Here is a 17,275-nt window from a genome sequence, read left to right as displayed (position 1 = left end):
AAAACTGGTAGAGACTCTGACCATCGGTATATACCTGCAGGATTGGGCCACCCTGATGACCAATCCTATTTAAGGACCAAGTAAACATTAGGATATTAGCACTACTGAGGGGAGACAACTGTGCGCATTAAGGCATAATCCCAAAATTGTGCCCCTGATACCACCTGAGCTTCTTCCCAGTCCCCTCTGTAAATACCCCAAGCCAATACCTGCCCTGAAGAACCAAAGTTTGAACTGGGCCGGGAACCAAATCTAATTATACTGGAATGGTTCCCAAGTGAGACAGTACATTGTGAGGCACTCATGGCTTTTTTGTTTGTTTGTTTGGTACCAGGCAGGGATTGAACCCAGGGGTGCTTAACCACTGAGCCACATCCCCAGCCCTTTTTATTTTAAGATAGGGACTCACTAAGTTGCTGAGAGTTTCACCAAGTTGCTAAGGCTGGCTTTGAACTTGCAATTCTGCCTCAGCCTCCCAAGCTACTGGGATTACAGGCATGTGCCAATATGCTCAGTCACTCCTGGATTTTAACTGAGTAGTAAGCTACAATTCTCCAGCACCCTAAGCTCTTGCTAATTACCAGTATGGTCTCATTTACTGCCCAGCACAGTAGGTATATGAGAGTCAAATTTTCTGCAAAACATGCCCATCTACTTAACATCTGAGAATGACAGTGGGCCAGACCTGACCACACTGTGGAAAGCACCAAGTGATCTACTTCTTCACTCCAGAGCCTATAGATCACAGTTGTAGTGTAAACAGTTACCACTGGCCTTACTGCCTCTACCCCTCTTCTAGAACTATGTCTGCACTATAGCTGGCATGAAGAGGAAGGCTTTCCTTTCTAACTTGTACCATCTGTGAGACCTGTAACCTGGAGATCCACCTAACCCTGAAGGGAACTAAGTCCATAACCACATCTAGAAGCTGACAGAAAGTGATGAAGAATCTCAAATACTTAAGTTGGTAACATGGGGCTATTGGGTGATTCCTGCAGGAAACACTGATCTAGGCTAGCTCTTGGAAGCAAGAAAGAGGTCCTGACCCAAACCCTTATGAGGAAAGCTGGACTGCACAAGGAAGCTTCTCCCAAAGCTACTTCCCATCCATACAGGTTACATAAAAGACACAGACAGCATCTTGGCAGGCCCAGGCCTGAAGGGGAACACTCAGTGGGGAATAGCCATGGCAGTATCCTTAGTGTCCAGTTGATGCACAAAACTCAGCTCACCAAAGCCATCATAATTCTTTTCTTTATGGGTTCCCTAAGTACACCATTATCTAAAAGGTGCTTACAGTTGCCTGTAGTCAGCTTTGTCATCTACCCAGTTAGTATCTTTCTAAGGATTCGCCAGCTCTTTCTCCATACCTTTCTTTGGCAACCAGCAGTGCTGAAACCTGATATTTTTGCAGATATGAGAAATATCAATGGATCCAAAAACACAAACTGATGGCCTGCTGGTTGAATATGGGCCACAGGTTAATGTTTGCTGGCATACAGATACTATTTAATATGTGACCTGGATTTGCAAAAATCTTTTTTTTTTTAATCTTTATTTATCCGTTTTATATGGTGCTGCGGATTGAATCCAGTGCCTCACACATGCGAGGCAAGCGCCCTACCACTGAGCTACAACCTCAGTCCCTTTTTTTTTTTTTTTTGTACTAGGGATTGGACTTGGAGCACTGGACCACTAAGCCACATCCCCACACATCCCCACACATCCCCAGTCCTATTTTGTATTTTATTTAGAGACATGGTCTCACTGAGTTGCTTAGCACCTCGCTTTCACTGAGGCTGGCTTTGAACTCACGATCTTCCTGTCTTAGCCTCCCAAGCCACTTGGATTGCAGGCTTGCCACCGCACCCAGCTGGATTCCAAAATCTTAAACTCAGACTATCTAGTTTATCTTTCAATAAGAAGAAGATTTGGATACATGGGACCCTCTTTATTTCCTGACAAAACTGCAAAGAGAAGCAAATGTTCCCTAAGATGGGACATGTTCTTTCTAACTTGCCTGGAGCCTCATGGAGCTCATGACCATCAGTTTATATCTGCAGGATTGGGCCACTCTGATGGGTACTTCTGATTCCACATGCAGTTGCCATGCACTGTCACAGCTTCCCACTGCCAGGGGCTGTATCTCTCTGCTTCTCTGAATGCCAGCACTAGTTGGCATTCAGGACAATCCAGAAGCACCAGAGATTTAATGCTCCCAAGAAATGCTCAACCAATAATGTACAAAATCAGTGCATTTAAAAACAAAAAACAGGGCTGGGGTTATGGCTCAGCGGTAGAGCGCTCATCTAGCACATGTAAGGCGCTGGGTTCGATCCTCAGCACCACATAAAAATAAATAAATAAATAAAGGTATTGTGTCATATATATATATGACACAATACCTTTATATATATATATATTAACTTAGTACCCTTTAACAGTTTGTTTTGTTTTGGTGGTACTGGAGATTGAACTCAGGGGTGCTGTACCACTGAGCTACATCCCCAGACCTTTTTAAATTTATTTTTTAAATTTTTTATTTATTTGTTTTAGTTGTAGTTAGGCACAATATCTTCATTTATTTATTTTTATGTGGTGCTGCGGATCAAACCCAGGGCCTCACCCATGCTAGGCGAGTGCTCTACCTCTGAGCTACAGCCCCTTAAATTTATTTTTTAAAATTAATTTATTCATTTATTTTTGTGGTACCAGGATTGAACTCAGGGGTGCTTTACCAATAAACTACATCCCCAGTCCTTTTCTTTTTTTTAAAATATTTTTATTAGTTATAGATGGACACAATGCCTTTATTTTATTTGCTTATTTATTTATTTTTTTAATGTGGTGCTGAGAATTGAACCTAGTGCCTCACACATGCTAGGCAAGTGCTCTACCACTGAGCCACAACCCTAGCCCCCAGTCCTTTTCTTTTAAAAACAAGGTCTCGCTATGTTGCCAGGCTGTCCTGGAACTTTTGATTCTCCTGTCTCAGCTTCCTCAATCACTGGGACTACTGCACCTGGCTCAGCAGTACAATTATAAAGCATGTTTACATGATATTTACAAAGTCCCTAATGGGACTGAGTTTCAGCAGCCCATTTCTTACTGTACTCATTATTGGTTTTCTCTTTCTTGCCTTAGTTCCTCCATTCCTTTATTTGTGGTGACTGGAATCACCTCCCACATAAATTATCTTCTCCCAAGTCCTTGCCTCTGGGCTCACTTTTGGGGAACCCAAACTAAGACATTCTGCTAATCTCACCTTGTTATTTTTACATTACTTGCATGTGCCTCCTGAACAAGGGTCTTTAGACTGAGAAGGTTATATCCCCCATCAAGGACCTCCTCAACATCCCTCAGACAGGGGCAAGACAGACTCACCTCCCCCAAATAACTGTACTTGCCCCTGAGGATCTGCCGGTATAGCCGGGTGCGGTTGTCATCCTCAAAGGGCATGGTACCACTGAGCAGGATGTAGGCAATGACACCCAGTGCCCACATGTCCACAGAGTTGGTGTATGGCTTGCGGACGAGGACCTCAGGAGCAATGTACTCAGGCGTGCCACAGGTGGTCTTCATCAGGCAGTCATCGCCCTTCTTGCGGGCACTGGCCAGGCCAAAGTCAGTGATGATGATCTTGGAATCAGTGCCTGGATGGTAGTAGAGCAAATTCTCAGGCTTGAGGTCTCGGTGTGTGATGCCCAGGGCATGCAGGTATCGAACACCATCCAGCACCATCTGCAGCACCCTTGTAGCATCCCGCTCAGTGAAGGAACCCTTGGCAATGATGCGGTCGAACAGCTCACCACCGGTGGCCAGCTCCATTACCATGTACACTCGCTCTTGCGTCTCAAACACCTCCACCAGCTGAATGATGTTGGCATGGCGCACCCGGCGCAGCACACGCAGCTCTGATTCACACACCTCCCGCCCTTCTCGGTACTTGGTCTCTATCATCTTGATGGCATATGGTTGCCGGGTTGCCCGGTGCTCCACACGTACCACTCGGCTAAAGCTGCCTCGGCCAATGAGGGCTTTGATGTCGTACTTAGCTGTAACACGTGGGTCAAACTTGGCCCTGTACTTTGCCACCCTGGCCCTGCGTGGTGGTTCTGAGGGAGGCTCTGTGTGGCCAGTAGTGGGGGCACCAGAACAGGAGTTTGCATACTGATTAGCAGCTGGGAACCCAGCTTTGAGAGGGCCAACACTGTCCACCTCTGTGATGAAATGTTTGTATATATCACTCTTAGTGCCACTGAAGGGCTCCACCTTCTTGACCAGATCCAGCTGGACATCCTTGGGCGGCTCAGGAAGAACCTTGCTTGTCCCACAGCCCATCACGGACTCGGGGGCATCCTCTCCAGCGAGGCTGGCAGGACCTGCTCTGCAGGCAGTGCCCCGTCTACACCTACGCAGATAGAAGAGAGGGCAAATTAGCATTACCAGAGACATCTCTGAAAGGATGCTGCCATCTTCCCGCCCCCAACCCTTGATACATGTAGTCTGATTAAGACTGAAAAAAACCTAAGCCAGGCACAGTAGTGCATACCTATAAACGCAGCAACTCCAGGGTCTGAGGCAGAGGTATTGCATGTTCAAGGCTAGCCACAGCAACTCAGCAAGACCCTGTCTCAAAATTTAAAAAAGAGGATGGAGATGTGCACTGGGGTTGTGGCTCAGTGGTAGGACACTTGCCTAGCACATGTGAGGCACTGGGTTTGATCCTCAGCACCCATATTAAATAAATAAATAAATAAAATACAGGTGTTATATCTGTCCACAACTAAAAAAATTTTTAAAAAAACAAAACTTTTTTTTTTTAAAGGGATGGACATGTGACTCAGTGGTAAAGCATCTCTGGGTTAAATATAGAAAAGAAAATCTGACTCTAATGTTTCCCTGGAAGGGAAGATGGTTTCGGCCCCTGAACACTTGGAGTAGAAGGCTCAGTGTAGAGTCTAGATGAAAGACTGGGTCTTACTCCATAGCCTTGACCTAGTCTCCTTGGGTCTCAGTCTTATGCTATTCTTTAAGCCTCAGAATGGGTAGGAGTATGCAATAGGATCAGCTGTCACAGCCCCACCCTCCTCTCTACTCTGCCTGGGTCCTTTCTTGTTGAAGTCCCATTTCTTAAATGTTAAAATCACTCCTCTTATTATTCCAACTCAACTTTTCTGAAACAGGGGTTTTCAGCCACCAGGGCTCAGAAAGCTCTTTCTCCAAGGTCTCCCTCCTGGACAGTGTTTCCAGCCCTCAAGGTCTCCTGCAAGGGTTGATTTTCCCCCACAACAAACAACAAACCACTTCCCTAGGCCTCTGCCCTAGCCTCACTCTTTCCTGGATGATTTCCACAGTTTTGCTAATGTACAAACTTCTCTCAGGCAGTTGAATACTCTGTCCTAGGGTCTCTCACTTCCCCAGCTTACTACATGGCTAAAATCCACATGAGGCCCAAAGCTGACTAGAACCCATCCCAGCAAACTTAGAACCACAAACCTCAGCACAGTACCACCAGGTAGTTGCAAAACTAGTCTGGCTACACACACATAAATCCAGCAACTTGTAAGGCTGAGGCAGTAGGATCACAAGTTTGAGGCTAGCCTTGCTAACTTAGCAGGAACTTGTCTCAAAAAATAAAAATGGGGGGCTGAGGTTGTGTGGCTCAGTGGCAGAGCGCTTGCCTAGCATGTGTGAGGCACTAGATTCGATCCTCAGCACCATATATAAATAAATATAAATAAAGGTACAACAACAACTAGAAAATATTTTTTAAATAAAATAAAATTTAAATTTAAAAATAAATAAATTAATTAAAAGGGCTGGAGATGTAGCTCAGTGGTAAAGCATCCCTGAGTTTAGTCTCCAGTGCCACCAAAAAAACACACAGGGACAGGGAGGGCCTTGATCTCAGAAAGAACATCAGCACATTGATCCAGATGTGATTTCAGCTGTAGATCAGGATACCATGTTTCCTTGATACCTTGTAAAAATAATGAAGTTACTGCTTTCCAGAAGTCTCCACCTTTCTACCTAGACTGCCCTTCTCTAGGTCTATCTGAGGGCCCCGTGGTTTGAAAAGAGCTAAGAGTTTCCTAATTATGGCTATACAGAATTGGGAGTGAAATGGTCAATTCATATCAAACATTTACTGAACATCTATAAAATGTTAGGAATACAGAAATGAATAAACAAAGATCCAACGTAGGCTATATTTTAACACTCATCAAAAAAAAAAAAGTCAAGTAAGACATGGTCATCAAACTCACAGTCTAAGTAAAGAAAAAACATAAAAACAGATAATTTCAATAAAGCATGATATTAAGCTTGAGAAACAACAGACACATAGAGAGCAAGACAGGGATTAGGGAAGCCTTTAGAAGGAGGTGACCCCACCCCCACTCAGAATTTTGAATCAAAATGAGTCAAGTAAGCACAGGTGGGAATGGTGACTTAGGCAGAGAATAACACATTCTAAGGCCCAGAATCCCAGAATAAGCCTGGTAATGGGCAGTTTAGTGGGACAAAGCCAAGGTTGGGGGCTGAAGATTTTGGAAGAGGAACCAAATTATGAAAGGCATCACGAGTTCTATTGAAGACTGGGCTTGAGGACTGGGCTTTCCTGAGAAGTAATGGAGAAGAAGTAATGGTAACAGAAAAGAGAAGTGATCTGATTTGTGTTTAGAAAGAAGTATGAGTTAAACTAGAGGAGGGTCAAAGTAGACTAAAATGGTCAGTGACAGTGTGTCCTGAGTTGCCATGTGAATCCATGTGAGACCTCCAAGGCATTCTGGTAAGAGCTGTCTGTTTCTACCCCCTTTCTACACCCTGTGCCTGAAAGGGGTAAAATTGGGAGATGTCAGTAGCACCAATGACAGGCTGGAGGTGATCTAAGGGGTAAGAGGAAAGATTAAGGGCAGCACTCCAGTTCTTTGCTTGGTGTCTGAGCAAAGGATCAGGAGTGCAGCAGAAGGCACAGTTTAGGAAGCAAAGGGAAGAGTTCAGTCTTGGCTGTGCTGCAGTGCATGTGAAACGTCCATGTGACACTTACTGTAGGTTACTGGATGTAGAATCTGATGCCTAAAGAGAGCTGGTCAGAGACTCTGTGACTCCCCAAGAGTAGTACTTGGGGCCAAGAAGAAATAGCTACATCTCCTTACCCGCTTGTGAAAATGGCAAATGATTCCACCCAAGGCAGCACAGGAAGCCCCTTGCAGGTTTTACCGTGGCACATTGAGAGATATAGAGAACCCCTAATAGTCATCAGATTACAGTGAATCAAAGGGCCTAAATTCCAGGTGATGAGGCTTGTACTGGCCAATATGGCCAACTCTTTCAGGGAACAAACTCATCACTGAAACATACCTAAAACTTTGATGGCAAATCCATAAGATAAAAAAGAAAAATTTGAAGACCACAGATTAAGGGTCTGGGTCCTACCCTGAGTACTGGAGACTGAACCCAGGGTCTTGCGCATGGTAGGCAAGCACTCTACCACTAACTACATTCTCAGCCCTTTATTTTGAGACAGGGTCCCGTTAGGTTGCCCTGACTGGCCTCCAACTTGAGATCCTCCTACCTTAGCCTCTCAAAAAGCTAGATTATAGGCATAATGCACCACACCTGGCTAAGGGTTCAGGTTTTAATCACTGTGTCACTACAATTCAGAATGAAGTTTTATCTTTCCTCACATAAAAGGGAACTAGTCCTCTACCAACACAAGTGCTTCAGGATTTGCTACAGCTCTTACCCTAATGCCTTGGAGGTCCCACATGGATTCCCATGGCAATTTAGGAAACAATTTTTAAACAAAGGCATTCAGAAAGGGGTTCCTTTTCAGCTGGGCATGGTGGCACATGCCTGTAATCCCAGCAGCTCAGGAGGCTGAGGAAGGAGGATCACGCATTCAAAGCCAGCCTCAGCAATTTAGCAAGGCCCTAAGCAACTCAGTGAGATCCTGTCTCTAAATAAAATATTAAAAAGAGCTCAGGATGTGGCTCAGTGGTTAATACGAAAGAAAGGAAGGAAGGAAGGAAGAAAGGAAGGAAGGAAGAAAAAGAGAAAAAAGAAAGAAAAAGATTCCTTTTCATAGACATCAAAGATTAGAACTATGGACTTTGGAATTCTGCACACTCATCTCTTCCTTCAGGAAAACACAGTATCTCAACACAGTAAAAGCTGAAAGCTCAGGCAAAGACCAGCTCTTGGGCCAATATTCCTGAGGCAGAACATAGGCGCCTGATCCCTAAGACCACTCTGTAAGCAATATCGACCATCATGGAGAAGGAAGACAGATTGCATGGATGACCTAGCACAGCCACTCAGGTGTCACTTCTTTCTCGTTAGGAAGCAGAGTCCTAGATTTACAAATAAATAGCTGTCTGAAGACATACACTGACTCTTTTTATTTAAATATGCACACTTAGTATGGTCCTGATAAGAAAAACCAAGGTTTATTAAATAAAAGTCCTGACTTCACTTTAAAGGAAGTCTGCACAGGGACTAAAATCAGCAGTAAGAGAGCCACATTTATTCCAATTAGAAATGCTTCAAAGGTGGGCTGCTGCTGACACTTCACTGTCCAAACTACAGACTAAAAATAGAGGATAAAGTGCTAGCTCTGAGGACTGAGGGACACATGTAATAGCCTCCAGGGGATCATAGCTGCTCCATGCTCCAATCACTACGCTCCAATCACATCTGTTAACTTCTCTTCCCATACAGGTTAAGTGAAAATGCAGACATGGGGATAAGGGTGGTGGCTGGTAAAACTCCTAGAAAAGAGGCAAAGCGTTTTTCCTCCTCCCAGCTGTCTTGTGTATGTGACCAAGGTAGGTGTAGGGGTGGGCAGAATGATTAAAGAAACCTCAAGAAACCTTCTAGGAGGGTTACACTACACCAGTTATAACAAGTCACCAGCACCAACCCTAACACATCTTGCAGAAAGTACCTGACTCTGACTCTCTAGAGTCTGCTCTATAACTTCAACTACAGCCTCCCCTCCAGGGGCATTTAACCACTGAGCCACATTCCCTAGCTTTTTTTTTTTCTTTAGTTTTAGTTTTAGGTGGACACTATATTTTATTTTTATGTGGTGCTGAGGATCAAATCCAGTGCCTCATGCATGCTAGGCGAGCACTCTACCACTGAGCCACAACTCTAGCCCCTCCCCAGCCCTTTTTTATATTTTATTTAGAGACAGGTTCTCTCCAAGTTGCTTAGGGCTTCACTAAGTTGTTTAGGCTGGATTTGAACTCATGATCCCACTGCCTCAGCCTCAGGAGCTGGTAGGATGACAGTATGCCACCACACGGGGTGAGGGAGAGGCAAAGTACTCCTTGAGGAAGACAAGCACACTGGACAGTGTAGAATGGCAGTGAGTACTCAGCACTACTGTCCTCACTGTCACTGTACAGAAATGACCAGCTAGGAGAAGTGAGACTTGTCCAAAGTCACTCAGACACTGTAGACCCAGTCAGCTGCTTTCACCACACAGAAAAGACTTTACAAGTGTCTGGGGCCCAGCAGAGCCTAGTCTCACTAGATCAAGACCTTAACCACCCACCCCCATCCCCCACCTCTTGAGCTGGTGAGTCAACTCACCTCTACTGAGCTTTTTTTTTTTTTTTTTCAGAACAACCATTCCAAACTCCACTCCAACAACAATCTGGGCCATGCTGCTCAAGGCTCTACTCCTGACTGCCTTTGATCACTACTGTTATCAGTCCCTCAATGAAGGGGCCACTATTCAGGTTTCCAGAACTCCCTTGGTACTTAGCAAAGTGCTAAGCTCAGAAAAAACATTCCCTACTTTGTCAACAATGAGTGAAAGATGGTCTAGCTCTTGGATTTCTATTTGGTATGGGGCAAACATTCTAGAACCTCAGAAATTTTCAAGGGGCAATAAGATATCTCACTAGTAGTTAAACTAGAGACATATTATTTGGGTGCCCAAGTAATCAATTTCAACAAATGAAGCCTGTTTAGGTTTTACAGATTACCTGAACACTAAAGTAAGTTTGTTCACATTCTTACAGAAGACTGGGGGCCCAGGACAGATTCTGAAATAATTTCCTGGCCACAGAGACCAGAGGACTATAGGCACCTACCTGACCTCTCCAATAGCAGCTCTCAAGATTTTTCTCCACAGTAAAATTTTACAACCTTTTGCCTACAAAGATCTCTATATTCTGCTTCTGTGTTTTAGAAGACTGTCTACCAAAATGAAGTAGGTAAAAATCTCTTAGTAACCACAGAAAAAATACCTGCTAGACAGTACATCTAACTCTTGGCCTGGTAAGCAGAGAGACGAGGCAAACTCTTGTCACTTTAGACAAAAACCCCCAAACAAGGGCTTAGGGGGAACTATACAACTCTACCTTCTACAACAGGAAAACTGACCCAGCAATTCCACTCCAAAATAATACTACAAAATCACTTCCATAAGCATACAATATATAAGAGAGTTCACGGCAGCATTCTTTATCATAATGAAAAATTGGGGGCTGGAGGAGAGCACTCAGTGATAGAGTGCTTGCCTAGCATATACAAGGCTCTGGATTCAATCTCCAGGATAGCAAAAAATAAAAAGAAAATTTTCATTGAAAATAACCCAAATACCCACCAATAAGATTTTTTAAAAGGGGGGGAGGGGGAAAATTCATGTTCCTTGCAGGATGGATTGGGACAGCATGAGATTTCATTATACTACTCACAATAGCATGCAAAAAACTTACTCAAGATATATTCATATATTCATATAATGGAATATTTTTCAGCTGCTGAAATGAATGAGGTAAATTGGGGTCAGGGTATGGCTCAATGGTAGAGTGCTTGCCTTGCAAAAGTGAGACCCTGGGTTTGATCCACCATTCCACAAAAAGAAAAGAAAAGAAAAAAAGAATGAGGTAAATCTAGCCAGGCACAGTGGCACAACACATCTGTATTTCCAGTGGCTCAGGAGGCTGAGGCAGGAGGATCACAAGTTCAAAGCCAGCCTTAGTAACAGTAAGGTGCTAAGCAACTCAGGGAGACCCTGTCTCTGAATAAAATACAAAATAGGGCTGGGGATGTGGCTCAGTGGTTGAGTGCCCCTGAGTTCAATCCCCCCGTACAAAAAAAAAAAAAAAAAAAAGAATGAGGTAAATCTATATTGACAAGGAAAAAATACATCAGTCATGTACAATTTTGCTAAGTAGCTATGTGCCAGGATTCATATCTGTCATGAATTGTGTACTGTACAGTAGTTTATTGTGTAATTTTTGCTGGGGATAGAATCTAGGACCTCACATATGCTAGACAAGCACTTTACCCTGGAGCTAGGCTCCTAGCCCCTTTTATCTGTTCATTTATTTAATTATCTATCTTATCTATTTATTTATTTATATGTGGTGCTAAGGATCAGATCCAGTGCCTCACACATGCTAAGCAAGTGCTGTACCACTGAGCTACAGCCCCAGCCCCCTTTTATTTTTTTAGTTGTAGATGGACACCTTCATTTGTTTATTTATTTTAATGTGATGCTAAGATTCAAACCCAGGGCCTCATACATGCTAGGCAAATGCTCTACCACTGAGCTACAATCCCAGCTCCCCCAGCCCCTTTTATTTATTTATTTATTTATTTATTTATTTTAAAGAGTGAGTGAGAGAGGAGAGAGAGAGAGAGAGAGAGAGAGAGAGAGAGAGAGAGAGAGAGAGGATTTTTAATATTTATTTTTTAGTTCTTGGCGGACACAACATCTTTGTTGGTATGTGGTGCTGAGGATCGAACCCGGGCCGCAGGCATGCCAGGCGAGCGCGCTACCGCTTGAGCCACATCTCCAGCCCCCCTTTATATTTTTTGAGACAGGGTCTCACTAAATTGCCCAGGCTGACTTCAAACTTGCCATCCTTCTGCCTCAGTCTCCCAGGTATCTAAAATTACAGATAAGTATCACCACACCTCATAGTTGATTGAATAGTTTTAAAGGGTATGTAAAGCATATATCCAATGAGGGATTGTAAGAAGTTATAGACATATTCATGGGGAAAAGAAATATCCTGAAAGAGTAGAAGAAAATTGTTAACAGCGACTGCCTTTGGGGGTGTGTAACTGTGAGGGGGGATGAGTAGAAGAAAGGATGAGAATTTTTACTTCTCACTTGGCAGACTTCTGTGCTGTTGCTATATTTTGAAACCACCACGTACTACACTTTATTTATTTATTTAGGTGGGGGTACCAGAGACTGAACTCAAGGGCACTCAACCACTGAAACATATCCCCAGCTCTATTTTGTATTTTATTTAGAGACAGGGTCTGAGTTGCTTAGCACCTCACTTTGGCTGAGGCTCCTCCTTCCTCAATCTCTTGAGCTGGGGGATTACAGGCATGTGCCACCACACCCAGCTCACTTACTATACTTTAAAAGGTATTCTGTACTAGGTGCGGTGGCACATTCCTGTAATTCCAGCAACTTGGGAGGACTGCAGATTCAAAGCCAGCCAGGGCAATTTAGCAAGACCGTGTCTCAAACAATTAATTTTTTAATTGTTTGGCTCAGTGGTGGGGTACCCATGAGTTCAATCCCCAGTACTGAAAAAAAAAAAGTTATTTTCCTAAGTATTACAGAAATGTGTATACTAATATAAGAAAAAAGAGGCAAATAAACCAAATTATTATAGTACTTGTGTCTAAAGATATTTGTTCATTATTCACTCCTATAATGTTTCAATTTTTTTTTTTAAAAAGGAAAAAGAAGGTTTATTGCTATGCTAGCAAAGGAGAAATACAGGAAATTGGACCCAACAGCTGTGACTATTTAATTTTTAATAATATTATTTCATAATAACAATTGTTATGACTTTTTTTTTTTTTTTTTTTTGCAGTACTGGAGACTGAATCCAGGGCCTCATGCACATTAGGCAAGTTCTCTACCACTGACCTACATCTCCAGCCCATTACTCCTTTTAAAAAAAAAAATTTTTTTCAGACCTGTCAGTGCCAGGTTGGCATTAAGTTATGGGGCTCAAGTGATCAGACTTCTGCCTTAGTCTTCCAAGTAGCTAGGACTCCAGGAGAATACCACCTCACCCATGTATGACTCCTTTTTAGAAAACAGTAACTTAGGCCCCCATTTTTCAAGAATTCTAGCTGAACCCACTGCTCTACATAGTAACAGTTGGTAGGCAAATACTTTCAGAGAGATGTTCTGAAGTTTGCTGTGTTCTCCCCATGTTATCATGACCCCCAACTCCATCTAAGACATCTCACTATCAGAAATACAAACCCTGGCTAGGTGTGATGGCACATGACTTAATCCCAGATACTCAGGAGGCTGAGGCAAGAGAGTTAAAAATTTGAAGCCTTGGGGCTGGAGTTGTGGCTCAGTGGTAGAGCGCTCGCCTCACACATGAGAGACCCTGGGTTCAATCCTCATAAAAATAAATTTAAAAAATAAAGATATTGTGTCCATGTATAACTAAAAAAAAAGAAAGAAAGAAAGAAAAAAAAAGAAAGAAATTTGAAGCCAGCCTCAGCAACTTAATGAGGCCCAAAGCAACTTAGTGAGACCCTGACTCAAAAAATAAAAAGGACTAGGGATGTGGCTAAGTGGTTAAGTGCCCTTGGGTTCAATTCCTAGTACCAAAAAAGAAATGCAGACCCTCACAATGTATTTGTAGTTATCCTTTCAAACTCACTTTGATCAACTCACAAATATTTATTGAGCTCCTGCTATGGGCCCAGAATTCTGCTCAGGGCTGTAACAGACAAAAAGAAGGAACCATAGTTTCTGCTTCTAAGAAACTTAGAGCCCAGATGGTTCCACACCAAGAGTTCCTTGACCCATTTACTCTTATGATGCCCTCGAAGCCACTTCAAATCTGAGAGCCTGGAAGGAGACCTTTTGAGATAATTTTCTCCCATCAAATGAAAACATTATGTTTCTCGATCTTAGCATAATATCAGACACCATGGCAACAGAGGGTTGTACCAAGAATTAGCTCAGTGATGACCTAGCCAACACAAACCAGCTTAATACTCACTGAGATTCCTGAAAAGAAAGTGAGTTCAAATAAATAAGACTCTCGCCAGCTTTCAACAAACAGAATTGCTTAAATTCTTCCAGAGCTGTGTATCTCAAAGTTTCTCAATGGGCCACAATACACAGAGAACAATATTGTTATACAACATCCTGGGTCAATGGAGACAGCTATTCTCAACTGTCCTGAAGCTTAAGGGTCAATACTCTCGAATACCTAAAGCACATTAATATCATTATATACTTGGGAAGCTCTGAAAAGGACCAAAATTGCCCATGTAGCATGCTCACAATTAGGTGGGTAAAGTGGAACATGTCTATAATCCCAGCTACTTAAGAGGCTCAGGCAAGAGAATCACAAGTTTGAGGCAAGTTTAGGAAATTTAGCAGGACCCTGTTTCAAAATAAGAGATTGAAGATGTACCTCAGTGGCAGAGCACTTGCCTAGCATGTGCAAAGTCCTGGGTTCATCCCCAGTACCACACACACACAAAAATCCTTATACTTTTAGAGTGAAATGGAAGGCCAAACCAAAGTGCCAGTCATTTAACTATGAATTTGTAACTGACAGAGAATACCAGCATCTATTGCAGATTCTTATTCTAAAATCTGCAGGGGCATTCCATTCTAAGAGCCAAGCAAATCTAAGGAAATGTGAATTTGTAGCTCAGTGTCAAAGAGAAACAGTTGTCCTTAAGGCTGCACTTTCTCCAGCTCATTTATACAATTTAAGCACAGAATTGTAATTAGACCTAGACAATGTGTTTATTCAGCAAACCACCCTCTAGTGAGTTAACATTCCTTCTAGGGGAATAGCCAACTATATCTATCCTGATGAGAAACCTGATGAGTGTTGCCAGCTTTCTCTGATGAGGAGAAATGACCTTAATGAAATCACCTAACACAAGGCAGCTTCCTACATGCAGCTCAGTCTGAAGAGCAAACAGCCTTATTAAGATGAGACTTTCTGGGGGCGGTGGGGGGACAGTGGTAGCACACGTATTTGATCCCCAACACTGCAAAAAAAAAAAAAAAAGGTGGGGGGAGATTTTTTTTTTCCTGGTCCTGGGGATAGAACCCAGGAGTGCTTTACCAATGAGCCACATGCCTGGTCTTGTCTTTCTTTCTTTTTTTTTTTTTGAAACAAGTTCTGGTTAAATTGCTTAAGGCCTCGCTAAGTTGCTTAGACTGGCCTCAAAATGTGATTCTCCTGCCTCAGCCTCCTGATTTGCTGGGACTAGAGAGATTTTCTTTTGACAAAGGACACTTATTATTAATGGTCATTAGTAATAAGAGTGGCTTCAGTTTAGAATTTCAACTCCGCTAAGGATCTCATCCACAATATCTCAATCCTCTCTGCAACCATGTGAAGTAGGCAATGATTATTCCTATTCTAGAAATAGGAAACTTCAATCCAAAGAAACTTAAAATCTCATAAAAGCCAGAAATTAAAACAAGGTCTTTCTGACTCAGTTCCTGCTTCTAACCACCAAAATATACTGTCTCTCTAAGGAATGGGCAATGAGACACAACAGGAGTCCATAATGCATAGCTAGCCCATTCCATTGGACAAAAGAGACAAGTTTCTTGAGGCACACAGATCTTCAAGCAGAAATCACAGTAAAGTGGGCTAGGATTGTGGCTCAGTAGTAGATCGTTCGCTTAGCATGGGCGGGACCCGGGTTTGATTCTCACACCACATAAAAATAAAGGCACTGTGTTGTGTCCTTCTACAAAAAAAGATTCTCTCTCTCTCTCTCTCTCCTTTAAAAAGGAAGGAAGGAAGGAAGGAAGGAAGGAAGGAAGGAAGGAAGGAAGGAATAAATAAATCACAGTAAAGTCTCTTTTTAAAAAAAAAATTTTTAGTTGTAGATGGACACAATATTTTTATTTATTTATTTTTATGTGGTGCTGAGGATCAAACCTAGAACCTCATAAATGCAAGGCAGACGCTCTACCACTGATACAGCCCCAGCCTACTTTTTTTTTTTTAATCAAAATTTTAGAGTGAGAGGTTAAGTGGTAGAACACAGGTACTAGGTTCAATCCCCAGTGCACCGCCCTAAAAAAAATCAAGAATAACACTCTTAGGGAGGGAGGGGTTAAGTGCTTGGGAGTGATATGGGTCAAATTATTATAGGTATATATGAACGTGTAACAACAAATCCCATCAATACATACAACTATAATGCACCAATAAGAAAAAAAATGCAGGGAAAAAAGAGTACAACTTTTTTTTCTTAATATTTTTAGTTGTAGATGGACACAATGCTTTTATTTATTTACTTATTTTTATGTGGTGCTGGGGATTGAACCCTGTGCCTCACACATGCTAGGCAAGTGCTTTACCACTGAGCCACAACCCCAGCTCAAGAGAGAAAACTCCTGAATTTGTATTTTGAAAAACTACCCCAGGGGCTGCCCTGGGTTCAATTCCAAGTACTGCAGGAAAAAAAAAAAAAAAAAAAAAGAAAGAAAGAAAAGAAAAGAGAAAACCAGGCCAGGCTCAGTGGCTCATGCCTATTATCCCAGCAATTCAAGAGGCTGTGACAGCAGGGTCACCGTTCAAGGCCAGCCTCAGCAAATTAGTGAGGCCCTGAGCAACTTAGTGAGACCCTGACTCAAAATAAAAAATAAAAACAAGGACTAGGGATGCAGCTCAGTGGTAAAGTGCCCCTGGGTTCAATCCCTAGTACCAAAAAAAAAAAAAAAAAAAAAAAAAAAAAGAAAAAGAAAGAAAGAAAGAAAGAGAAACTACCCAAAGAAATTTTGGATCTTCAAGGTTGAAGATCCACACCTACAACACATAGGTGTTTGCTGTGGTCATCTCAGATCCTGGCCCTGCCACTGACAGGTGCTCAATAATATAGCTGAATCTGAATCCATTAATAAATCAGTAACCTATCCCAATAGATTCAGCAGACACCACTGCTGCTGGAGCTCCTACTTATGCCAGATACACAGCCAGAGAGATGCAGATAGAAGTAAGATCATATTTGACACAACATTATATACTCCGCAGCAGCAGCATGGACAAAGGGGAATCAATGATTACATGCGAACAAGTTTTCCCAAGAAAATGTCAACTCAGATGGACTTTAAAGAATACATGTACTTTTCCCATATTGGTGGATGGGAAGGAAGAGTATTACAACAGAGAAATCTGCATATTTAAATTACAAGGATTTGAAACCATAGAAGTAACATGCTTCCACAACATACATTTCGAAAAGGGAGTGAAGAAGTGCCCAGGTG

The 17,275-nt window shown here is 42.5% G+C and overlaps 1 protein-coding gene across 1 annotated transcript in view; it reads right to left on the bottom strand.

Annotated features, from left to right (window-relative positions):
* Window positions 1-17,275, bottom strand: part of Pskh1 (protein serine kinase H1) — a 31,561-nt gene that overhangs the window by 13,551 nt on the left and 735 nt on the right. Inside the window, exon 2 of the mRNA XM_026413301.2 lies at window positions 3,385-4,411. Within this exon, the coding sequence (XP_026269086.1) occupies window positions 3,385-4,341 (957 nt within the window). The 5' untranslated portion in view covers window positions 4,342-4,411. The remainder of the gene's footprint in view (window positions 1-3,384; window positions 4,412-17,275) is intronic.

The sequence above is a fragment of the Urocitellus parryii genome, chromosome 15 (genome assembly GCF_045843805.1).
Source record: "Urocitellus parryii isolate mUroPar1 chromosome 15, mUroPar1.hap1, whole genome shotgun sequence".
Lineage (NCBI taxonomy): Eukaryota > Metazoa > Chordata > Mammalia > Rodentia > Sciuridae > Urocitellus > Urocitellus parryii.
This window is presented reverse-complemented; position numbering and strand designations above follow the sequence as displayed.